Source organism: Bos grunniens, chromosome 2 (assembly GCF_055505025.1).
Source record: "Bos grunniens cultivar Pamir isolate PY7600 chromosome 2, Bosgru_T2T1.0, whole genome shotgun sequence".
Lineage (NCBI taxonomy): Eukaryota > Metazoa > Chordata > Mammalia > Artiodactyla > Bovidae > Bos > Bos grunniens.
This window is the reverse complement of record NC_141166.1, coordinates 7161803-7186762: the sequence shown is the minus strand read 5'-3', so window position 1 is coordinate 7186762 and position 24960 is coordinate 7161803. Positions and strand designations below refer to the sequence as shown.

The 24960-nt window shown below is 45.8% G+C and overlaps 2 protein-coding genes across 4 annotated transcripts in view; one reads left to right on the top strand and one right to left on the bottom strand.

Annotated features, from left to right (window-relative positions):
* The window catches only part of KDM1A (lysine demethylase 1A), a 66033-nt gene extending 60357 nt beyond the window's left edge, over nt 1-5676 (bottom strand). For both annotated transcript variants that reach the window (XM_086327818.1, XM_086327829.1), the window contains exon 1: nt 5194-5676. In XM_086327818.1, coding sequence (XP_086183944.1) covers nt 5194-5547 — 354 coding nt within the window. In that variant the 5' untranslated portion in view covers nt 5548-5676. The remainder of the gene's footprint in view (nt 1-5193) is intronic.
* Nucleotides 5677-13043: 7367 nt separating this feature from the next.
* On the top strand, nt 13044-15888 carry TEX46 (testis expressed 46). Of its 2 annotated transcripts, none has more exons than XR_015137336.1 (2): nt 13044-13589; nt 15518-15888. XR_015137336.1 is itself a non-coding variant. In XM_086327728.1 (2 exons), exons 1-2 carry the CDS (start codon nt 13123-13125, stop codon nt 15812-15814), a joined length of 489 nt encoding a protein of 162 aa, XP_086183854.1. In that variant the 5' UTR covers nt 13044-13122; the 3' UTR covers nt 15815-15888. The 2 variants fall into 2 exon arrangements, 1 of the variants encoding a protein (XP_086183854.1); XM_086327728.1 differs by having other exon boundaries at nt 13044-13314.
* The last annotated feature ends 9072 nt before the right edge of the window (nt 15889-24960 follow it).

The window sequence follows — 24960 nt, the reverse complement described above, 5'->3', positions numbered from 1 at the left end:
CCAGGGATCGAACCTGCACCTCCTACATTGGCAGGTAGGTTCTTTACCACTGAGCCACCAGGGAAGCCCCTCACCATGTGGCTACTTAGGATTAAATTAAAATTAAAAATTCAGTTTCCTCAATCTACTAGCCAGAGAAGGCAATGGCAACCCACTCCAGTGTTCTTGCCTGGAGAATCCCAGGGACGGGGGAGCCTAGTGGGCTGCCATCTATGGGGTCACACAGAGTTGGACACGACTAACGCGACTTAGCAGCAGCAGCAATCTACTAGCCACATGTTAAGCGCTCAATAGCCACAATTGCCCAGTGGCTACCATACTGCACAGTACAGATCTCTACAATCTAGACCCAACTCTATACAACACTCCGACTACAATCCCTCTAACTTATCTCGCTCCTAGAAAAATCTCATTTGCAATTAAATTCTTTTGCCCACTGTTTCCAACATTCAGTTGTCCACTCTGGATTTCCTGTCTGCTTTTCAGACCACTTCCTATTATATTCCAAGCATTTCTCACCTCCTTCTCTCAGCTCGTAGCACTTAATCACTGGGTGCCAGACACTGAAATAAGCATTTTGTTTACATTATACATAAACCTAATAATGTTATAGATAGATTTATTTTCCTGAGGAAAGGGAATCAATCACAGGAGGATGAGTTAATTCCAGAAGTTCATCCTTTTCCAGACTACTATAAAAAATTCTGTCCTTTCTCAAGGCTCAGCTCAAGGACGCCATTCCTTAAGCTGTGTGTTGTTCCCAAAGCCTCAGTCCAACCCAACAATTTCAAACCTTAGTTTGCCATAATGTTAGCACACACATTCAGAGGTAAATTTACTCTGAAACTAATGAAACCTGAGCATCAGGGAACTTCAGTTGCCTGGATTCCTTCCAATACAATACAATTGTGTAATTTCAATTACACAATTATATATACATTTACTTATTTATATAATTATATATTATGTATATATAATTTTTAAATCTCCCCAGAAAAACTGAATAAACTCCCATGCAAAAAATACAGATATATATCCCCTGGATAAACCTCAGAACTCTTGAAGCAAGGCCTATTTACACTGGACTCAGCTTACATTTTACCCCTTTTTGGACACTCTATCCCTTGAAGTCTGTTTTCTTTGGCTCCCAAGACTAGCTCTGAATACATAGGTCAGCTTCCCCAGTTCTTTACTTTCTAGGTGCTCTCCAAATACACACACAACTCATTTTTCTTTTGGGAGCTTCAGAGCTAATCACAAAGGAAAATTAAAACAAACACAGGAGAATTACAAGACAGAAGTCTTATAGCATGACCCAAATTAATCTACAGATTCAATGTGATGCCAATCAGAATTTCAGCTGCCTTTTTTGCAGAAATGACATATTGATCCTAAAATTTATATGGAAATGCAAGAGATAAAGAATGGCCAAAACAATCTTGAAAAAGAATAAAGTTGGAGAACTCATACTTCCTGATTTCAAAACATATTGTCAACCTACAGTAATCAGGTCAGTCTGTTGCTGGTGTAAGAACAGAAATATAGAACAATGGGATAGAAGTGAGAGTCCAAAAATAAACTCACACTTAGAGTCAATCAACAAGGGTGTCAACCATCCACAGGGAGACAGAATAGCTTCAACAAATTGTGTTGGGACAAATAGATATACACAGGCAAAAGAATGAAGTTGAACTTCTACCTAAAGCCATCTACAAAAATTAACTCCAAAATGATCATTGACCTAAAAGAGTTAAAAGTATAAAACTGTTAGAAGAAAACACAGGAGTAAATCTTTATGACACTGAATTAGGCAACAGTTCCTTAGATGGGACACTAGAAGCAAAAGGGACAAAAGAAAAAATGTTAATAAATTGGAAACCAAAATTAAAACTTTTGTAATCACCATATATACAGAACTCGAACTACTCAACAATAAAAATACAACACAATTTAAAGATGAGCCAAGGAGGGATTCCCTGGTAGCTCAGTGATAAAGAAGTGTTAGTCACTCAGTCACATCCAACTCTTAGTGACCCCATGGACTACAGTCCTGTCCAGGCTCCTCTGTCCATGGAACTCTCCAGGCAACAAAACTGGAGTAGGTTGTCTTTTCTTTCTCCAGGGGATCTTCCTGATCCAGCAAACCTGGGTCTCCTGCACTGCAGACAGATTCTTTATTGTCTGAGCCACCAGGAAGCTCTCAGCAGTAAAAAAAAAAAAAAAATCCACCTGCCAACACAGAATGCACGGGTTCAATCCCTAATCTAATCCTGGAAGATTCCACATGCCCTGGAGCAACTAAGCCCTGGGCCACAACTACTGACCTGTGCTCTAGAGCCTGGGGGCCACAATTACTGAGCCCATGTGCCGAAGCTAATGAAGCCTGTGTGCCCTAGAGCCCATGCTCTGCAACAAGAGATGCTGCTGCAATGAGAAGCGTGTGCACCACAACTAGAGAGCAGCCCCGCTCAGTTCAGTTCAGCTGCTCAGTCGTGTCCGACTCTGCATCCCCATGGGCTGCACGACAGGCCTCCCTGTCCCTCACCAATTCCTGGAGTTTACTCAAACTCACGTCCATTGAGTTGGTGATGCCATCCAACCATCTCATCCTCTGTCGTTCCCTTCTTCTCCTGCTTTCAATATTTCCCAGCATCAGGGTCTTTTCAAATGAGTCAGTTCTTTGCATCAGGTAGCCCCCGCTAGCTGCAACTAGAGAAGAGCCCTTCCAGCAATGAATACCCAACACAGCCAAAAATAAAGAAACAAACAGAAAAAGAGCCAATGATAGAAAGACAACTTTCACCAAAAAAGATATACAAATGGCCAATAAGTATATGGGAAAATACTCAAGTCAACATCTTTAGCTTACATATTAAAAAAACCACAATGAGATACCACTTCACACCCACTAGAATGGCTATAAATAAAAAGACAATATCAAGTGTAAACAGGATTGGAGAAATTAGGACTCTCAAATATCGATAGCTGGAATGTAAAATGATGAGGCTGCTATGGAAAACTGTTTGGCAGCTCCTCAAAAGGTTAACAACCCATGCTTGCTAAGTTGCATCCCAAACAACCCATTAGTTCCACTCCTAGGTATCAAATCCAAGAGAACCAAAAACATTCACACAGGGCTTCCCTGGTGGTCCAGAAGTTAAGAATCCATCTGCCAATGCAGAGCACACAGGTTCAATCCCTGGTCCAGGAAGATCCCACATTCCTCGGAGCAACTAAGCCTGGAACCACACTACTGAGGCCGTACACCTAGAGACCATGCTCCAAGAGAGAAGCCACCACAATAAGAAGCCCAGGCACTGCCAACTAGAGAAAGCCCATGTGTGGCAACGAAGACCCAGCAGAGTCAAAAATAAATTAAAAAAAAAATTCACAGAAAAAACTTCACAAATGTTCACAGCAGCTATACTCTTAATAGTCAAAAAGTGGAAACACCCCAAATGTCTATAAAATGATGAATGGATAAACAAAACGTGCTATACTCCTACACTGGAATATTATTTGGCCTGTGAACTATTAAGTTCTGAATGGAAGTACTACAACACGGATGAACTCTGAAAACATGGTAAAGCCAGACACAAAAGGCCAAATATGCCTCCATTTACATAAAATGTCCAGAAAACAGCAAATCCACAGTGACAGAAATTAGTTATTGCCAAGGGCTGGGGTTAAGGAGGAATGGGGAGTGCCTGCTAATGTTACAAGTGTCTTTAGGGGATGATGAAACATCCTAAAATTGACTGTTGTGCTGGTTGCCAACTTTGTGAATATGATAAAAATCACTGAATAGACTCAAAAATGGTAAATTTATTGTTTGTGAATTCCCTCAATAAAATTTTTTTTAATCTCATCTTCTGGTTTTCTGGCCACATTATCTGTTGAAATAGTAAAATCAAAACCCAATTGGACTTCTGCCCTCTATTTCTTTTCAGAGCTGGAAGTTGCCAACCTGTGCTTTGGTTAAAACTTCCTCTCCCCTCAAGACATCCCTAGGGCAGGGTATTCTTGGTGAGAGAGCTCTCAAAACTGGGCAATCTATTCTGAGGGCTCTCAGTATAAGCAATACTCAAGAAGCTCCTCGTGCACACTGAACTGGCTCACCCATTTAAATTATAGATATCATAGGCATAAGCTACGATTTACATATTTAGTTACTTAGAACTATATATTTCCAGTTTTTTCAACTGTACCGTGAAATCCCAGAAAAGGCCCACGCCTGAAGTCTGCGCTCTCGCACTGCCCCAGTGCCCTGCTCACTGGTGTCCCATGTGGTCCTTTGTTTCAGAGGTTGATGATACCCTACCCTGTTCTAAGTGTAGGGTTTATATTCCAGTTCCACCACTTACTTAGCTTTCTGACTCTGGACAAGTTGCTTAAACTGGGAGTTTCAGCTTACTCATTCCTGAAATGAGGCTAGCAACACCTGCCAGTTACTATTATTTTAACAAACATAAAAATGCTGGTCACGCTTTGAACACAGCATCTGGCATCCAGAATTGTGAGGCAACTATTGTCTGTATATACTGTCCTTGTAACAGTGCCTTGACTAATTGATATTAATCAGCTTCCTCATCTGTAAAAATCCACATCAAAAGATCACTGATAGAATGAAAAGGGGAAAACTCGCTAGCACCAAGCAAAGTGCTCAAAAAAAAAAAAAAAAGTTCCTTCCCCCACCCTCCCGATCTCTCCGGCTAAGACAATTTCTTTACCATCATCCTACAGCCTCAACGTGCTCCCAGCTCAAACACATAAATATCGCCGAGCAGCTTCCAGACACGTCTGTGGACAAACAGGGATGAATGTCCCCGACAAGGCCAGCCACAACACCACGTCAGGGAGCCATTTTTTTCCCCCCCCAGTCAAGAAAACGAAAAGGTAGACGAAAAGTATATGAGTGAAAAGACTCCCCTCCGAGATGCCCCTTTTCCTGGGACGGCCGGGTCCCTGCACAAAGACGCGTTCACCACAGGCAAACACCTTCCCTTCGCTCACCCCACCCAGTCAGCCAGCCGGGAGGTGGGTGGAGGTCGGCGACCGGAGGTCGGGGTGGGCGTGGGGCTCAAGGCCCAAGACCCGGGCTCGCGGAGGTGGGGGCGGGGTAACGCGGGCTGGACAAACTCAGGGGAGCTAGGCACCGGGATTCTGTGTCGAGGGTGGGGGGTCGGGCCTCACCTTCGCCCGCTTGCGCCGGCTGGTCCGTCGCCCCTCCGGCGTCTCTGCGATTCCCGTTTCCATGGGGGTCGCAGACCCAGGGACGGCGGTAGGCCCGGCTTGAGGCCCGGCGGACCCCGGCGGCTCGGCCAGGCCGCCGGGGGGCGAGGCCCGCGGGGGCTCCTTCTTGCGGGGAGTGCGCTCCCCAGCCGCCCCCGGCCCCGCCTCGCCAGGGCCGGACAGGCCCGCGGGCGGTGCGGCCACCTCAGAGCCGTTCTCCGCGCCACCCGCTACCCCCGCACCGGCCTCCGACCCGGCAGCCGCAGCCGCCGCCGCTGCAGCCGCCGCCGCCGCTGCCTTCTTCCCAGACAACATGTCGGGCCGCCTGGCCGCTGACGGCCGTAGGGGCCGCCCGATCTGTCGGTCCGTGGGTCCGAAGCCGCCTCGCCTCACTTCACACAGTCCGCGCGCTGCCAACCGCCGCCCCGTACGCACGCGCTGCGCGCGCTCCCGCCGCGCCCGGACAATAAGGCCCCGGACGCCCCCGGCCCCGCCCTCCTCGCTGCCATAGAGTGCCGTCCTAGAGGCTAGAGCGGCACCACGGCAAATTGCGCGAAGCTTTCCTAGAGCGTCTCCTTAGCTTTGGGGATCTGTCCCGGGACGGTTCTCGTTCTAGGGCTTCTGGGCCAGACCGTACATCCGAGGGCAACCATTTCCTCCAGAGACTTGCATGTATTTATAAATTCATTCGTTCATTTACTCATTCTTTGGTTCAACTAGTATTAATATGCTTACTACTCGACAAGAGTTTAATTATGAAGTTCTTGCTTTCAAAGAGTTTACAGTCTAGTGAGGGGAAGACACTGAAATGTAGCTGGTAGATCAACTTATTTACTAGTCATAATTGTCCTGCTTGGATGGACTGGCAAAATCTTGGAGAGCAAATGAATTTCATGGTAATAAAATGGACAAAAGTTAGGAAATCCACAGTGAGTCCAAATGGAATTGTCATTTCTTACTGGACTTTGCTCATAGTCTTCCGTCTATGTGGACCGCCCCCCCCCGCCCCGCCCACATTTGCACTTTAGCACTTGCACCTCCTCACACTCCTATGCTCCCCATCCCCATTGCACAGGACAGCTTTCCACTCCAGGTTAATTCTAATGTCGGCCCAGATTGTTAGTTCAGTCTCTCAGTCGTGTCTGACTCTGTGACCCCATGGACTGCAGGCCTCCCTGTCCATCACCAACTCCAGGAGCTTGCTCAAACTCATGTCCATTGGCTCGGTGGTGCCATCCAACCATCCCATCCTCTGTCGTCCCCTTCTCTTCCTGCCTTCAATCTTTCCCAGCATCAAGATCTTTCCCAATGAGTCAGTTCTTCGCGTCAGGTGGCCAAAGTTGGAGCTTTGGCATCAGTCCTTCCAATGAATATTCAGGACTGATTTTCTTTAGGATGGACTGGTTGGATCTCCTTGCAGTCCAAGAGACTCTCACGAGTCTTCTCCAAAACCACAGTTTAAAAGCATCAGTTCTTCACCACTCAACTGTCTTTATGGTCCAACTCTCACATCCATACATGACTACTGGAAAAACCATAGCTTTGACTATATGGACCTTTATTGGTAAAGTAATGTCTCTGCTTTTTTAATATGCTGTTTGGTGGAGGTCGTGTGTTCTTTTAATTCTTCCAGGAATACTTCACTGACTTAACAATGAAACAGGCCTTGTGTTCTTCAAGCTTATTTCCATCAAGACACAGAGTTATCATTGCTTTTCTTATAAGTTTGTGTCTTCAAAGTATAATTTTCAAAAAATGATTCTGCTTACATGATGTTCAAGAACTAGTCCAACTGACCTCTAGTGATAGAATCTAATCAGTGGTTGCCTGGGATGAGGGTGGGGTTTGACTTCAAAAGAGCCATAAAGAATTTGCTGGCAGTGATGGAAATGGTTTATATCTTGACTGGAGTGTGTATGCATGAGTCAAAACTCATTGAATTATACATGTAAAATAGGTATATTTTATTTTATGTTGATTGTATGTTAAAGAAGTTGATTTTTTTTTTTTTTTTTTACTAAGTACATAGAAAAAAATCAACTTCAGGAAAATTAAGTTCAGGGAAACTAAAGCTTTGCCAGAAAGAAAATCATAGTACAGCACATGGTTCAGCCATGAGCGACACATGTCCAAAATAACATGAACAATGAAAATTATTTTAACCAAAGGGATAGAATTATATTGAGAGAATGGAGAAAGGAGAAAGTTTATGGAGGAGAGAGGGGGTGAGAGAGGTTATAGAAGAGTCAGAATGGGGGTGGATGAGGTTCTGTATCAAAGCTAAATTCCCATCATCCATCATAAAATGATAGTATATAATGTTGAAACCGAGTAAGACCCTCCCTGTCCTCTACCTGCCTTTTGTCTGTGGAAAATCTTTAGCCAAAGAACAAGTTTAATCAGAGAAGTGAGTAAATGCAGAAACAAAGGAAAATGGTCAAAAGAGACCAAATAACAATAGTGTAGTCATTAAGCAGAGTCAAGTACCTTTCAGTTCAGTTCAGTCGCTCAGTCGTGTCCAACTCTTTGCGACCCCATGAATCGCAGCACACCAGGCCTCCCTGTCCATCACAAACTCCCGGAGTTCACCCAGACTCACGTCCATCGAGTCAGTGATGCCATCAGCCATCTCATCCTCTGTCGTCCCCTTCTTCTCCTGCCCCCAATCCCTCCCAGCATTAGAGTCTTTTCCAATGAGTCAGCTCTTCGCATGAGGTGGCCAAAGTACTGGAGTTTCAGCTTTAGCATCATTCCTTCCAAAGAAATCCCAGGGCTGATCTCCTTCAGAATGGACTGGTTGGATCTCCTTGCAGTCCAAGGGACTCTCAAGAGTCTTCTCCAACTCCACAGTTCAAAAGCATCAAGTCTTCGGTGTTCAGCCTTCTTCACAGTCCAACTCTCACATCCATACATGACCACAGGAAAAACCATAGCCTTGACTAGACAGACCTTTGTTGGCAAAGTAATGTCTCTGCTTTTGAATATGCTATCTCGGTTGGTCATAACTTTCCTTCCAAGGAGTAAGCGTCTTTTAATTTCATGGCTGCAGTCACCATCTGCAGTGATTTTGGAGCCCAAAAAATAAAGTCTCACACTGTTTCCCCATCTATTTGCCATGAAGTAAGTACCTTTAGTTCCTTCCCAAAGGCTATAGATAATACTCTGAGGCCATATCCTGTGAGCTGTCTTAAAGATTCTGAAACTCCCACTAGGTGGAAGAAGTTAACTACATAATGACCAGATTATAACCATGACATAAGCTGCCACAGTTCTGAGAATTGGCCTCAAGGAAATGGGAACAAAACAACCATAGAACTGAAGACTAATTGTACTTAAAACAATCAAGATGAAACTGGTCACTTCACCGATGATCAATTTCAAGATGACTGTCAGAGATGACTGTGCTATTTCTACATGTAGCCACCCCACTCAGGCTGGCATCAACCCCCCCACATTCCCCTCTTGCCAGCATCCAAAACTTTCCTTTCCAACCTGGCCTCTTTAATGGCTTTTGAGTGGCAAGCAGTCTAACCCCCACTATCATTTATAATGTCAAAACTGAGAAATTCTGAAATAACAGAATAAGCATACTATTGAGATGTCTTGTTGTTTTTCAGTTGCTCAGTCCTGTCCGACTCTTTGCGACCCTATGGACTGCAGCACGCCAGGCTTCCCTGTCCATCCCCAACTCCCAGAGTTTGCTCAAACTCATGTCCATTGAGTCGGCGATGCCATCCAACCATCTCATCCTCTGTCGTCCCCTTCTCCTCCTGCTATCCTTTCCAATGAGTTGGCTCTTCACATCAGGTGGCCAAAGTTATTGAAGCCTCAGCTTCAGCATCAAGTCCTTCCAATGAATATTCTGGTTTGATTTCTTTTAGGATTAATTGGTTTGATCTCCTTGAAGTCCAAGGGACTCTCAAGAGTCTTCTCCAACACCACAGTTCAAAACCATCAATTCTTCAATGCTCAGCCTTCTTTATAGTCCAGCTCTCTTCCCAGGTGGTGCTAGTGGTAAACAACCCACCTGCCAGTAAGGAGACCTGAGAGACTCGGGTTTGATCCTTGGGTGGGGAAGACCCCCAGGACAAGGAAATGGCAACCCACTCCAGTACTCTTGTCTGGAGAATCCCATGGACAGAGGAGCCTACAGTCCAAAGGGTCGAAAAGAGTCAGACACGACTGAAGCAGCTTAGCACACACGCACACTCCCATCCATACATGACTACTGGAAAAACCATAGCTTTGACTAGGTGGACCTTTGTCTCCAAAATAATGTTTCTTTTTTGAATATGCTGTCTAGGTTTGTCATAGCTTTTCTTCCAAGGAGCAAGCGTCTTTTAATTTCATGGCTGCAGTCACTGTCCACAGTGATTTTGGAGCCCAAGAAATGAAGTCTGTCATTGTTTCCACTTTTTCCTCACCTATTTGCCATGAAGTGATGGGATGCCGTGAAGTGATGAGACCAGATGCCATGATCTTAGTTTTCTGAATGCTGAGTTTTAAGTCAAGTTTTTTACTCTCCTCTTTCACTTTCATCAAGAGGCTCTTTAGTTCTTCTTCACTTTCTGCCATAAAGGTGGTGTCATCTGCATATCTGAGGTTACTGATCTTTCCCTCCTAGAATCTTGATTCCAGCTTGTGATTCATCCAGCCCAGCATTTCTCATGATGTACTCTGCATATAAGTTACTATTTAGATAAGGTATAAGGTGAAGTTGCTCAGTCGTGTCCAACTCTTTGGGACCCCACAGACTGTAGCCTACCAGGCTCTTCCATCCATGGGATTTTCCAGGCAAGAGTACTGGAGTGGGTTGCCATTTCTTTCTCCAGGGGATCTTCCTGACCCAGAGATCGAACCCAGGTCTCCTGCATCGTAGTGAGAGAGTCATTTCCTAGGCAGGTTGATAGGAAATCTAGGGGTCCCCAAGGAGAGAGGGGTCTGGAATTCTCAAGGAGGAAGAAAGGACAAACTTTTTTTCTTTCTCCACATTCCTTAGGATTATATAACAATAATGTATCCTGCCTGAGGACAGTCTCTGGATTAAGGACAGTCTTTGGATTAAACCTTCTGGCTAATTCTGTTATCTTAAAATGTAAATTATGGGAGTAGGTCTGATGAGGTCTTTACAACCTCCAGACATTCTTTGGATTCATTAGAGAGTATATAACTTCATTGTCAACACTAGCAAGCAGGTACTCTTTCTACCCCCTTCTGATGCCTATGTCAGAAGCTTTCTCTATCTCCTTTATACTTTAATAAAACTTTATTACACAAAAGCTCTGAGCGATCAAGCCTCGTCTCTGGCCCCGGATTGAATTCTTCTCCTCCGGGGGCCAAGAATCCCGGTATATTTGCGTGATTCAACAACAACCTTTCATCTTGGGGGCTCGTCCGGGATTCTTCTAATCCGGGGGCCAAGAATCCCGGTGTATTCGTGTGATTCAACAACAACCTTTCAGTAGACAGACGCTTTACCGTCTAAGCCACCAGGGAAGTCTACTATTTAGATATATCAAGATAAATACCACAAGAAACAGCTAAAAGAATTGGAATTGGTTGTTTGAGTTGTGGAATGTGAGAATGGGAAGGAGTGAGATAGGAGATGGAAACTTGTTTGTTTTAAACCCTATAGTTTTACCTGACTAGCTTGAAAGTTTAGTAACTTAGTCCCTGTAAACATTTATTTTTTTGGCCAGGCCAAGGGGCTTAGAGATCTTAGTTTCTCCACCAGGGATCAAACCTATGCCCCCTGCAGTGGAAGCACAGAGTCCTAATCACTGGACCACTAGGGAATCCCAGTCATTTGATAAAATTTAAAATTAGATTTTGCTAAAGTATCCAGTTGCAATACAGGAGACTTGGGTTTGATCCCTGGGTGGGGAAGATTCCCCTGGGGAAGGGAATGACAACCCTCTTCAGTATTCTTGCCTGGAGAATTCCATGGACGGAGGAACCTGGAAGACTACAGTCCACGGGGTTGCAGAGTCAGACACAACTGACTGACTAACACACACACAAAATTAGATTTTAAAATATGCATATCCTTGGACCCAGCAACCCTACTTTCCGAAAAACATTCTAGGAAAATGTTTAAGTATATGTACAAAGATTTAACTTCAATGTGTTTATCTCAGGTTCCTACAGGCCCAACAAGTGGCAACTAACTGAATATACTATTAGAATAATATAGTCATTAAAATTTACTTTCGAACATAAAGAACTCTCATACAAAATAGTGAGCATATGTCGAAGATGTATTTAACCAATTATTGAGAGGACCAGCAGGTTGATAAAGCTGGTTCAAAGGAAAATATAAGAAAATGATAACTAGTCACCGGTCATTAGAACACAGAATGCTGGAATAAGACTGTAAAGTTGAATAAGAAAAAAAAAAAAAGTCCTACAAGGCTGTAAAACTGTAAACATTGAGGTTACTTTTTCTATCAGAATTCATTTGCATCTATTTACCAAAAAAATCATTTGCAAATTAGCCATTTTTTCCAGAAATAACTAACTCATTTTGAAATTGTAATTCATTTTAAATTAACTTTTAACAATTGGAGTAAATTACACATAGCATAAAATTCACCATCTTAAGTGTTTTAAAGTGTACAGTTCACATGATTCTGCAAACAGTCTCAAGAACGCTTTTCATCTTATAAAACTTTGTACCCATTCAGCAAAACAACTCATCATTCCCCTCTGTCTGCCACCCCTGCCAACCACCAAACTTCTACCTCTGTCTCTATAAATTTTAAAAAAAAATTTTTTTGGCCGTGCCGGGTCTTTGTTGCTGCTCACCGTCTTTCTCAAGTTTCAGAGAGCAGGAGCTACTTCCTAGTTACAATGCATGGGCTTCTCATTGGGCGGCTTCTCTTGTTGTGGAGAACAGGCTTAGGTGTGAAGCCTCAGTGGACGTGGTGCAGGGGCTTAGCTTCCCTGCAACATGAAGAATCTTCTCAGACCAATGATCGAACCCATGTCCCCTGCACTGGCAGGCAAATTCTTAACAACTGCTCCACCAGGGAAGTCCTATCTCTATAAATCTGATCACACTATTTAGCTCATAAGTGGAGTCAAACACCCTTTACTTTTTGCTGATTTCACTTAGCATAATGTTCTCAAAGTTCATCCATGTAGTAGCATGTATCAGAATTTCCTTCCTTTTAATCTAATCCCACTGTATTTATATACAACTTTTTTTATTATTATACCATAAATAAGTTTTATTTATCCATTTGTCTGTTGATGGATTTGGGGGTTGCTTCCACCTTTTACCTATTATAAGTAATACTGGTATGAACGTAGGTATACAAATATCTCTGCCAGACCCTGGTTTTGATTCTTTGGGATATATCCAAGTGAAATTGCTGGAGCAACTTTTCCATCTGACTTTAAGAGTCAGGACCCTAATCAATATTAAATCCAATAAAGCAGCAAGTGACCAACAAGTGGGCCAGTTAGACAATATCCTGGTATGACTGCGAACAAGCCCACAGAAATCTTTTTGCCTTATTTGCAAGGTTTGGATGATTTTTCTTTGCAGTCTCACTCTCTGTGAGGGGAGGGGCTCTGTGCCCCTCTATATCCCCAGCGACTAGGCGGCCTGGAAGTACGGCTGAATGGCTGAGGTATCAGAGAGGCCCCCATCACTTGGCTGGTGTGCGGATGTCATGAGATGATGCTTGTAAACTGCCTGTCAAAGTCTGGCACATTGTGGCTACTTAAGACATAAGAGGGGTTAATATTATTGTTATGCGGCAGCTGGGGATAGGGGCTGGTTATGACTCAGAGTGGGGAGCAGCCATGACTCCTGTCATGGAGGGCAACTGTCCTTGATGGGGGGACTGAGGCAGGACCTCAGGGCCTGGGTGCTCTCAAGCCATAATGCTGGGGGACCTCATGTCTCTTTTTTGGAGTCTCCAAGGAATACTTGCTTCCTCAGGCACCATAGGAGCGTTGATGGCTTGGCTGATCAGCTATAAGCCAGCCTTGTTTGGTTTTCTATTCCTTCTGCTGTTGCTTAGCAACTGGCTGGTCAAGCATGAACTCAAACGTACTCTTCAAGAGCCCCAGCAGGTGAGCGAGAGGGACCTTAGCTTCCACTGAGGGTGATGGGAGAGTCACAGCTAGATTGTGGGGTGGGGAGACAGGTAAGGTGTCAGGAGAATTGGGCAAGACGGAGAAATCCGACTCTGGTCTAAGAGTCTTGCTCTGTAGCTCCCTCTTGGGTGATGGGGGACAAAAGCATTTTCTTCATGAAGCTTCAGTTGCCTCGACTGAAAACTAGGGCCCATCCCAGACTCCTCTACTTCATGTTTAATGACAACAGGCTTTGACAGCTAACAGCTACTGTATGTATTTTTAAATTATTTTTATTTTATTTGGTTGTACTGGGTCTTAGTTCTGGCATGTGGGATCCTTAGTTGTGGCATGCGATCTCTTAGTTTCAGCATGTGGGATCTAGTTCCCTGATCAGGGATGGAATTTGGGCCCCCTGCGTTGGAAGCTGGAGAAGGCAATGGCACCCCACTCCAGTACTCTTGCCTGGAAAATCCCATGGATGGAGGAGCCGGTAGGCTGCAGTCCATGGGGTCGCTAAGAGTCGGACACGACTGAACGACTTCACTTTCACTTTTCACTTTCATGCATTGGAGAAGGAAATGGCAACCCACTCCAGTGTTCTTGCCTGGAGAATCCCAGGGACGGGGGAGCCTGGTGGGCTGCCGTCTCGGGTCGCACAGAGTCGGACACGACTGAATCGACTTAGCATCAGCAGCAGCAGCATTGGAAGCATGGAGTCTTAGCCACTGGACTACCAGGGAAGTCTCTAAGAACTACTTTAAAGGGGGGAAATTAAAATGGGTAAAGTTAAAAACGTGTGTAACATAGATACGTCACTCAAACTGAATAATAAAGACAGCAGGAATATATCTAGATTATGACATATTTTATATGAAGTTAAAAAAAACATGCAAAACAATATCCTGCCTTGGGTATGGATGCCTGTGTACAGTGAAAGTACATTAAGGCAGGATTTCTCAACCTCTGCATGACTGATGTTTGGGGCTGGATAATTCTCCATGAAGAGGGGACTGTCTTGCACAATGCTGGAATTTTGTCAGTATCCCTCTACCCACAAGGTGGCAAGAGCACCCCTCACCTCTTTTGTGACAGCTAAAAAGTTCTCCGGACGTAGCCAGTTGTTCCCAGGAGAGGGCAGAATAGCCTCCCATTGAGAACTGGTATCAAATGGAGTAAAGAAATTCCTGGAAAAAATAAATACCAGATTCAGGATTATGGTTGAGATGAGGCTCAGGGATGGAAGGGAACACTGCCGCAGACGCCACAGGGGACCTCAGTCGCCTTTGTGATACTGTGTTTCTTAAGCTGGTATGGGAACATGGGTATTTGTTGTGATATTTACTTTTTCTACATGTCTGAAGTACTTGATTCTTAAATGGTTTTAAAGACCAGGAATTTGTAGTTGAATACTAAAAGAAAAAAAAAAATTGTATTCTTATCAACTGCATGCAGAGAGGGGCGGGACAGATAAAGATGACAGAGATCAGAGCAGTACATGAAACACTGAGGCTTGGAGGTTTTACCAGGCCCGACTAAATTCTCAGAGAGGCACGCTGGGACTTAAGAGAACGAACTTAAGGTGGCCGAGGGGAGGAAGGGTCGGGGAAGGGATGGTTTCGGAGTTTGGGATGGACGAGTACCCATTGCTATCCTTAAAATGGATAACCAACAAGGAACTAATAATAGCACAGGGAACTCCACTTATTTCTCAGGCAGCCTGGATGGGAGGGGATTTTAGGGGGAAATGGATGTGTGTATATGTATGGCTGAGTCCCTTTGCTGTCCACGTGAAACTATCACAACATTGTTAATTGGCTATACTCCAATACAAAATAAAAAGTTTTTTTTTTTTTTTTAAGAGGCATGTTGGGAAAAGCACAGCTCTAGAGACAGACATGTTTGGGTTAAGGATTGTACGTCCTCTGTGAATACAGCTTAGCGGGCCATTTCGCTTATTCCTATGAACCAAAGGCAGCCCTAGGTCCTGGGAGTTTGGGGACTCTCATGCAGGCTGGGTGATGCTGAGAAAGGGCCATTTCCTCCCTCCGTTCTCTCACTCACGAGAGGAGGCAAAGAGGCAGGTCCTTAGATGCTGGTCATGAAATTGACCAAGATCATGTTTGTAACTCACCTGGCATGGGAAAGGATGACCCTTATTAACAAACTTTTCCTCTGTTTGTGGCCATGGGGAGTTTAGGAAGAGGCCGAGCAATCCAGGACTTGCGAAGCCAAAACCAACGGCAACAGCCTAAACACGAAAGAAGTGGAGAGGTTGCACGCCTGCTTTGCCCTCCAGGACAAGATCCTCGAACGGCTTATGTTCAGTGAAATGAAGCTGAAGGTCTTGGAAAATCAGATGTTCATCGTATGGAATAGGATGAATCACCACAAGCAGTCAAGCCGACGGCGGACTTTTCCAGGAGGAAAACACAGAATGCGGAGGCGGGAGTCCCTGTTCTCCATCCTCTCTGATTGCACTTCCAATTCCCCCTGATGAGGCCGCAGAGACTGCGGTGGGCTGGCCTCTTCTGATGTTATCTTTCCTCAGTAAAGCCCAATCAGAGACTACTGAATTTTCTTAGTGAATCACGGTGGACAGGACAATTGGAGGCAGAGAGATCGGTCGCCTCTAGAAAAGAAATCTGTACTCACCAGGGCAGCCAGATCGCACCTTATGACACCGCCTGCTGGGGGCTCTCAAATCCAGCCCTTCCTCTCTTTCCACCTTCACCCTGGTCCAGGGCCCTCTCTTCCTGTTCACCTTGAGTCTTATAACCGCCTCCCCAGTGCGGTCCCAGCCTCTGGTCACCCCTCCCGCTGGGCTCAGAGGCCACAGCCAGCCCTGCCAAGCACAGCTCTAAGACCGTTCACTACCTTTTCTTGGGCCAATGCCTGGCCACAGTTGACAGAACTCCTCACCACGGTGTTCAGGCCCCCCATGATCTGACCCCCTTCCCAGCCTTCTTTCACAGTTTCTCCCTTTTGCCTGCTTTTTCCCCTATACCAGAGTATTCTAAGCATCAATCACTGGTATGCTACCTTTGTATTTTTGCCAGAGCTGTAAGCCACCTGAATGTTGACCTCAATATTGTCCCTTTGAATCGACTGTTTTTCCCTTAATAAATTTGCCTGTAAAGGGAAATAATAATACAAATAAATAATCTATAAATTAAAAAACAGTACCATTTGCTTGAAATAGAACCTATCAAAATAAAGACAATAAAAAGAGAACGATGTTATGAAGTTCCATCCAGAGAGCTTAGTTGTCCACTTGGAAGGCCTGAATCAGTAAAATTTGGGTTAAAAAGGGAGTTTAGCGAGTGTTAGCGCTTGAAAGATATGCAGCCCTCAGCTGAGACGGTTCTCCACAAAGGAGAATTAGGAAGGAAGTCTCTACCTTGCTGTGGGATCCGGGGTGACTTAATGCCCTGTGGGTATCTCACTTAAAATCATCTCTCTGGAACTTCCCTGGTGGTCCAGTGGCTAAGACTCCATGCTCCCAATGCAGGGGACCCGGGTTCAATCCCTGCTCAGGAAACTAGACCCCACTTGTTATGCCTAAGAGATCACATGCTGCAGTGAAAATCAAAGATCCTGTGTGTCACAACTAAGACCTGGCACAGCCAAATAAATAAATATTAAAAACGTTGTTGGTAAAAATAAATCAATGCAATAAGTCATCTCTCTCCCCAAAAGTTCCTTGTACTCGCCTCAGTTGCGGTTGACCAGCCATCCCCCAAATGCAGTCACATCTTTGCTCACGTGGTTTCTTCCCCTGGAATCCCTTATCTTCCCTTTTCTGCTATTACAATTCTACGCTTCTTCCACAGTCGCCACCTGCAGAAAGCTTCCCTCAACCGAGCTGTAATGAATCTCTTTCCTTAGTCTTCTTATGGCAATTAAAAAAAATTCTTAAAACATTTATTTTCGGCTGTGCTGGGTCTTCTTTGCTTTCTCTAGTTGCAGCAAGCGGGAGCAGCAGTGGGCAGGCTTCTCATCGTGGAGGCTTCTTTTGTTGCAGAGCACAGGCTCTAGGGGCACAGGCTTTAGTAGCTGTGGGTCATGGGCTCAGTAGTTGCTGCTCAGGAGTTGTGGCACACAGGCCCAGTTGCTCTGCATCATGTGGGATCCTCCCGGGCCAGGAATTGAACCTGCGTCACCTACATTGGCAGGTGGATTCTTTACCACTAAGCCACCAGGGAAGCCTCTCTTACAGCATTTTATCTGTAATGCTACCATTCAGTTCAGTTCAGTTCAGTCACTCAGTCATGTCCGACTCTTTGCGACCCCATGGACTGCAGCATGCCAGGCCTTCCTGTCCATCACCAAATCCCAGAGTTTACCCAAACTCATGTCCATTGAGTCAGTGATGCCATCCAACCATCTTATCTTCTGTCATCCCCTTCTCCTCCTGCCTCCAGTCTTTTCCAGCATCAGGTCTTTTCAAATGAGTCAGTTCTTCGAATGAGGTAGCCAAAGTATTGGAATTTCAGCTTCAACATCAGTCCTTCCAATGAACACTCAGGACTGATCTCCTTTAGGGTGGACTGGTTGGATCTCCTTGCAGTCCAAGGAACTCTCAAGAGTATTCTCCAACACCACAGTTCAAAAGCATCAGTTCTTCGGCACTCAGCTTTCTTTATAGTCCAACTCTCACATCCATACATGACTACTGGAAAAACCATAGCATTGACTAGATGGACCTTTGTTGGCAAAGTAATGTCTCTGCTGTTTAATATGCTGTCTAGGTTGGTCATAACTTTCCTTCCAAGGAGTAAGCGTCTTTTAATTTCATGGCTGCAATCACCATCTGTAGTGATTTTGGAGCCCAGAAAAATACAGTCTGACACTGTTTCTCCATCTATTTGCCATGAAGCGATGGGACCGGATGCCATGGTCTTAGTTTTCTGAATGTTGAGCTTTAAGCCAACTTTTTCACTCTCCTCTTTCACTTTTATCAAGAGGCTCTTTAGTTCTTCATTTGCTGCCATAAGGGTGGTGTCATTTGCATATCTGAGGTTATTGATATTTCTCCCGGCAATCTTGATTCCAGCTTGTGCTTCTTCCAGCCCAGCGTTTCTCATGATGTACTCTGCATATAAGTTAAATAAGCAGGGTGACAATATACGCCTTGACGTACTCCTTTTCCTATTTGTAACCAGTCTGTTCCATGTCCAGTTCTAACTGTTGCTTCCTGACTTGCATTCAGATTTCTCAAGAGGCAGAGCAGGTGGTCTGGTATTCCCATCTCTTTCAGAATTGTCCACAGTTTATTGTGATCCACACAGTCAAAGGCTTTGGCATAGTCAATAAAGCAGAAGTAAATGTTTTTCTGAAACTCTCTTGCTTTCTTGATGATCCAGCGGATGTTGGCAATTTGATCTCTGGTTCCTCTGCCTTTTCTAAACCAGCTTGAACATCTGGAATTTCATGGTTCACGTACTGCTGAAGCCTGGCTTGGAGGATTTTGAGCATTACTTTACTAGCGTGTGAGATGAGTGCAATTGTGCGGTAGTTTGAGCATTCTGTGCATTTCCTTTCTTTGGGATTGGAATGAAAACTGATCTTTTCCAGTCCTGTGGCCACTGCTGAGTTTTCCAAATTTGCTGGCATATTGAGTGCAGCACTTTCACAGCATCACCTTTTAGGATTTGAAATAGCTCAACTGGAATTCCGTCACCTCCACTAGCTTTGTTCGTAGTGATGCTTCCTAGGGCTCACTTGACTTCAGATTCCATGATGTCTGGTTCTAGGTTGAGTGATCACTCCATCGTGATCATCTGGGTCATGAAGATCTTTTCTGTACAGTTCTTCTGTGTATTCTTGCCACCTCTTCTTAATATCTTCTGCTTCTGTTAGGTCCCTACCATTTCTGTCCTTTATTGAGCCCATCTTTGCATGAAATGTTCCCTTGGTATCTCTAATTTTCTTGACGAGATCTCTACCATAGAATGGATCACAACCTGCTCATACAAATGGCTATACTTCCCCAGCACTCTTCAACTGGATTATGGACTCTTTGAAGGCAAGCACAGTACTTGTGTATCTTGTATACCCACCCATAGCACCTAACACCGTGGCTAGCATACAGTCAGCGCTCAATATATAAGAAGTATGACTGTTGATCACAGCCGTGCATGTCCTGACATTTTCTTTGCCCTTTTCATTTTGTGATGACTTTCCTATATGCTGTTTTGTTTAAGAGCAGGATCCCTGGAGCTAAACTCCCTGGTGTCAGATCCCAACTCGAGCAACTCTTCGCTGTGTGATTCCAGACGACGAGTAAGTTAAGTGCTGTACTTCAGTTTCCTCGGCTGTAAGACGGCCTCATCAATTGTCGTGAGGATTAGATACATTATCACAGGTCTTTGCTCAAATGACCCCTTCCTCGTGAGGACTAGGCCACCCGATCTAAAATCACACCCTCCCTGTGTGTCGGCATCTCCCACTTGCCCCTGCAGGGCCACTCTCCATCCTGCTGCCTTTTCTGCCAGGGAGCCAGCCTGCATCGTCAGGTTCCTTTGCTCCTTGTCTTCCAGTTGAGTTCGGCCGAGAGGGAAGCCTGCAGAGGATGCGAGGGAAGGAGGGGGTTGGGGTGCTTATTGCCTCATGTGGGGTTGCCTTGGGCTGGTTTAGGGCTGGCTGGGTAATCACAGAGGAGGCTCTCTCAAGACCTTCTTCCCATTCCCTTCCAGTCCAAGGGCAATAGTGCCCCCTAGTTACCGCCCAGGGGTACTGCACTGCCTCGTAGGTACCAGCCCAGGGGTACTGCACCCCCTCGTAGGTTCTCTATGGCCTGTTCACGTCTTTGTGAATAGTCCATTTTACACAGCTTCATGGCCCATTGCTAATGGTTTTGCTGTAGGGCCAAGTCTTTGAGCCACCCAGAACTGGACCGTTAGGAGAATGTCCATACGGTAACCCTTGTTGTGGAGATCGATTCAACAATGCAACAACAAACTCAATCTAATATTACCATATAAATGAACCTACAGTAAGGCCCTGCATCTTAAAGAGAGCATCTGGAATGAAAATGCTGATTAAAAGACTCTGTGGCCATGGGGACTTCCCTGGTGGTTCAGTGACTGAGAATCCGCCTTTTATCCAGGGGATGCAGGTTCTATCCCTGGTCTGGGAATCAAGATCTCACATGCCTTGGAGCAACAAGGTGTATGCGCTGCACGTGAAACGGAGCAACAGCCGATGGCCCTTGCCTCTCCCACCGTGTCCTCTGCCTGCCTTTTGTCTGTGGAAAACTCTAGTCAAAGAACAAGTTTAATCAGAAAAGTGAGAAATGTGGAAAGAAAGAAAACAGTCAAAGGAGACTAAATAATAATAATAACAATGTAGTCATTAAGTATATTCAAGAACCTCTGGTTCTATCTCAAAGGCTGTAGATACTATTCTGAGCCATATCTTGTGAGCCGTCTTATCGATACTAAAACACCAGGTGAAGAAGTTAACTGCATGATGACCAGACTGTACCCAGGACATAAGCTGCCATAATTCTGAGAACTGACCACAAAGAAATGGGAACAAATGGCCCCTGGAACCGAAGATTGACTGTACTTAAAGCAACCAAGATGAGGCTGGTCAGACCAGTGATGACCAGTTTGAAGGTGACGGTCAGCTGACTGTGCTGCTCCTGCACGTAGCCCCTCCCCCTCATTCTGTCTACGAAAGCTCTCACTCCCTACGTGTCGGAGCAGTTGGGGGTGGTGGGGGGTGGCGGAAGACTTTAGACAGATATCCGCCCCCCTCCCCCCTCAGTTGCTGGCATCTGAAATAAGGCAAGCTTTCCTTTCCACCCGCCTGGCCTATTTATTGGCTTTTGAGCAGCTGGACCCACACACTTCTTTCGGTAACACACGTAGAGTCCATATGCCACACGGAAGATCCTGAATGATGAAACAAAAATTCCATGTGCTGCAACTAAGATCCAACAAAGCCAAATAAATAAATAAATGTTAAAAAAAAAAAAAAAGATTGTGTGGCTATCACATCCGCTTTGGTGCACTAGATGCACACTTGGACCTGCCATAACAGTGAAGCCACTATTATAGGTCTGGGAGGGCCCATCGAGGATCTGTCTGACTTATGAAGTTGCTCGTGCTCAGGGAATATGCATTACTTGCCAGGAACGTTGACCTGTGGCTCCAGGGGGCACAGTGGCCTCCGGATCTGACCAAATGGCAAAGGGGTTGTCTTGGGTTCTGACCACTGTGAACGTGGTTTAGGTGTATGGAGTGGCTGTTCTCTTCCACCAAGCCGGCAGCAGCGAGACTCTCAGGACCCTGATGAGTACCTTAGTCACGTGCAGGACTTCCCTGCTATGATACAGTCTGCTGATGAAATGGTCTCGATGGCACTCCTTCCAGCTGTCCACACGAAATTCACTTGCTCTTCCACACTTGCTACCTGCAGGTGGGGGGTATGAATGAGGCTTGGCAAGGCTGGTTTGGGGAGCAATGACAGTAGCCATCCTCTCAAGATCCTCCGTGGGCACTGAGGAGGTGGACAAACCCCCCTGATGGGTCAGGCAAGTGTGACGACTCCTGGGTGCTTACGGAAGTAAAGGTTCCGGGAAAGGACAGATCGACTACCTCATCCCAGGCACATGACAAACTCTGGCAAATCTAGGAAGAATATACACAGTGAGCTCAGGAAATAGACCGGGGTAGAGGGCTAAATACCCTCTCTCCTCTTCTTCCAGACCTGAACAGACAATGCTAAACAGCCTCAATCAGCTGCCCGTGCCAGGGCCAGGGCATTAATCTGTCACAGTAATAGACCATTCCTACCTGCTCTCACCGTGCTCAATTATGGGAAACCTTATCGGTGTCTCACTCTTTGACGATGGCAAGGGGCCCTGCTCCCAGCAGCCCACAGCCTACTAGTACCTGCTGTGCCTGGGGCCTTTACAACCATGTTCTCATCCTCCTCGTGGATGATCTTTTAAAAATTATTTATTTGGCTGCTGCTGCAGCTAAGTTGCTTCAGTCGTGTCCGACTCTGTGCGACCCCATAGATGGCAGCCCACCAGGCTTCCCCATCCCTGGGATTCTCCAGGCAAGAACACTGGGGTGGGTTGCCATTTCCTTCTCCAATGTGTGAAAGTGAAAAGTGAAAGTGAAGTCACTCAGTCGTGTCCAACTCTTAGTGACCCTATGGACTGCAGCCCACCAGGCTCCTCCGTCCATGGGATTTTCCAGGCAAGAGTATTTGGCTGCACCAGATCGTATTTGCAGCATGCAGGATCTTTAGCTGAGGCATGTGGGATCTAGTTTCCTGACCTGGGATCAAACCCAGGCCCCCTGCATTGGGAGCTCGGAGACTTAGCCACTGGGCCACCAGGGAAGTCCCCCATAGATGATGCTGAGGCCTGCCAGAAGAATATTGAGCCGTGGTGCCCTTTGTAACCCCTAAACTGTCCTGCATTCTGGATATCGGTCCTTCCTTGATTTCTCCTTGGACCTAATGGCACCTGCATACAAACTTTCATGATCACACAAGACTGGTGGGCAAGGCAACATTTTCCAGCACCAACCTCAGTGCCACTGACACAGCATGTTCCCGGGTATTAAGTACATGGCTTTCACCATTTTATGCAGGTTTCCCTCCCATCAGTTCAGTTCAGTCGTGTCCGACTCTTTGCAACCCCACGAATGGCAGCACGCCAGGCCTCCCTGTCCATCACAAACTCAAGGAGTTCACTCAGACTCACGTCCATCGAGTCAGTGATGCCATCCAGCCATCTCATCCTCTGCCATCCCCTTCTCCTCCTGCCCCCAATCCCTCCCAGCATCAGAGTCTTTTCCAGTGAGTCAATTCTTCGCATGAGGTGGCCAAAGTACTGGAGTTTCAGCTTCAGCATCATTCCCTCCAAAGAAATCCCAGGGCTGATCTTCAGAATGGACTGGTTGGATCTCCTTGCAGTCCAAGGGACTCTCAAGAGTCTTTTCCAACACCAACAGTTCAAAAGCATCAATTCTTCAGCGCTCAACCTTCTTCACAGTCCAACTCTCACAACCATACATGACCACTGGAAAAACCATAGCCTTGACTAGATGGACCTTTGTTGGCAAAGTAACGTCTCTGCCTTTGAATATGCTATCTAGGTTGATCATAACTTTCCTTCCAAGGAGTAAGCGTCTTTTAATTTCATGGCTGCAGTCACCATCTGCAGTGATTTTGGAGCCCAGTGATCCACAACCTCTCTGGAAGAAAATCACCCTGGGGACAGCCAGGGCTCTCACTGTCAAGGTTATCATCACTCCATAGCTCAGGATCTAACCACACAGCTTTGGACGATTTGCTGGCCAGCTAGGGGAGTAACCACACCGGCCAACATCTCCTGCTGTTTCTGGGTTAACACTTTGAGCCAAGTCAAGAAGCCCATGCAGTGACTGTGGCAGCAAGCCCAATGTCCCCAGGCTACTTCTCCATCTGAACCTGGGGCTTTTTCTCTAGACTTGGCATGGACTCCATGGCCAGATGGCTCAGGCCTCTGTGATGGGCTTTGCACGATTACTGCTCCAGGCCTCCCTCCAGCATTAATCCATCATTGCCTGTTTGGAAGTGACTTATCAGCTCAGTTGAATCTACTCTTGGTTTTTTTTTTGGCAATATTTATTTATGTGTTTGGCTGCACTGGGTCCCAGTTACGGCAACCAGAATCTTCAGTTTCAGCTTAAATTGCAACATGGACACTCTCATTTATGGCATGTGGGATCTAGTTCCCTGACCGGGGATTGAGCCTGGACTCCCTGCACTGGGAGAGCAAACTCTTAGCTACTGGTCCATCATCGAAGTCCCTATACTTATTGATTTCTACTCCCATTTGGTAGGCTTATGTTTCATGAGCCCCTAGGCCAGAGGATGGGCCTTGGAAAAACAATTTGGACTGTACTAGAAGACCCTAGTGGCACACTCCAAGTTTCTAGCAGCAGATGGGCTCCAGAGGGGCCTCCCTTCCCAAAGCAGAAATGATTCCACACAGTCTCTACTTCCCACGGGCGGCTCCTACCCTCAGCACCGCAAACAATTCCCCTGGGGTCTGAGCTCAGATCATGTTTTTTTTACTTGCAAGACTAATCTTTCATTTGCCAAAAATAATGTAGAGTAGGGGATGGGGGTGAGGGGTCCATCTCCCGCAGCACACTCTAGGAGGTTTCCAGCTATATCTCGTCCCCCATGTCTCTCTCCACAAAGACAGGAGGTTGGACTGATGACCCAATGCCTCCAAGTTTCCCCAGTAAAGCCGGATTTGCATCTGTGCTGTGTGACTTCACCTTCACTACTTACATCTCCTGGACCTTGGGGCTCAGTCTTCAGATCATTTCTTTACTCCTTCTCACTCTCTTGGTGGTTTTAAATATCGTTTTACTGGGACTTCTCTGTGGGCTAGTGGCTAAGACTCCACGCCCCCAATGCAGGGAGCCCGGGTTCAACCCCTGGTCAGGGAACTAGATCTCGTACACCGCAACTAAGACCCGTTGCAGCCAAATAAATAAATATCATCTACTGGTACATGTCAGTGACTTTCTAAACTGTATCTTTGATACAGACCTCTAAGTCCCAGACTCTAATGTTGAACTGCCTGCTTCTACACCTTCACTCGGACATCTCAAAATCCAGAGT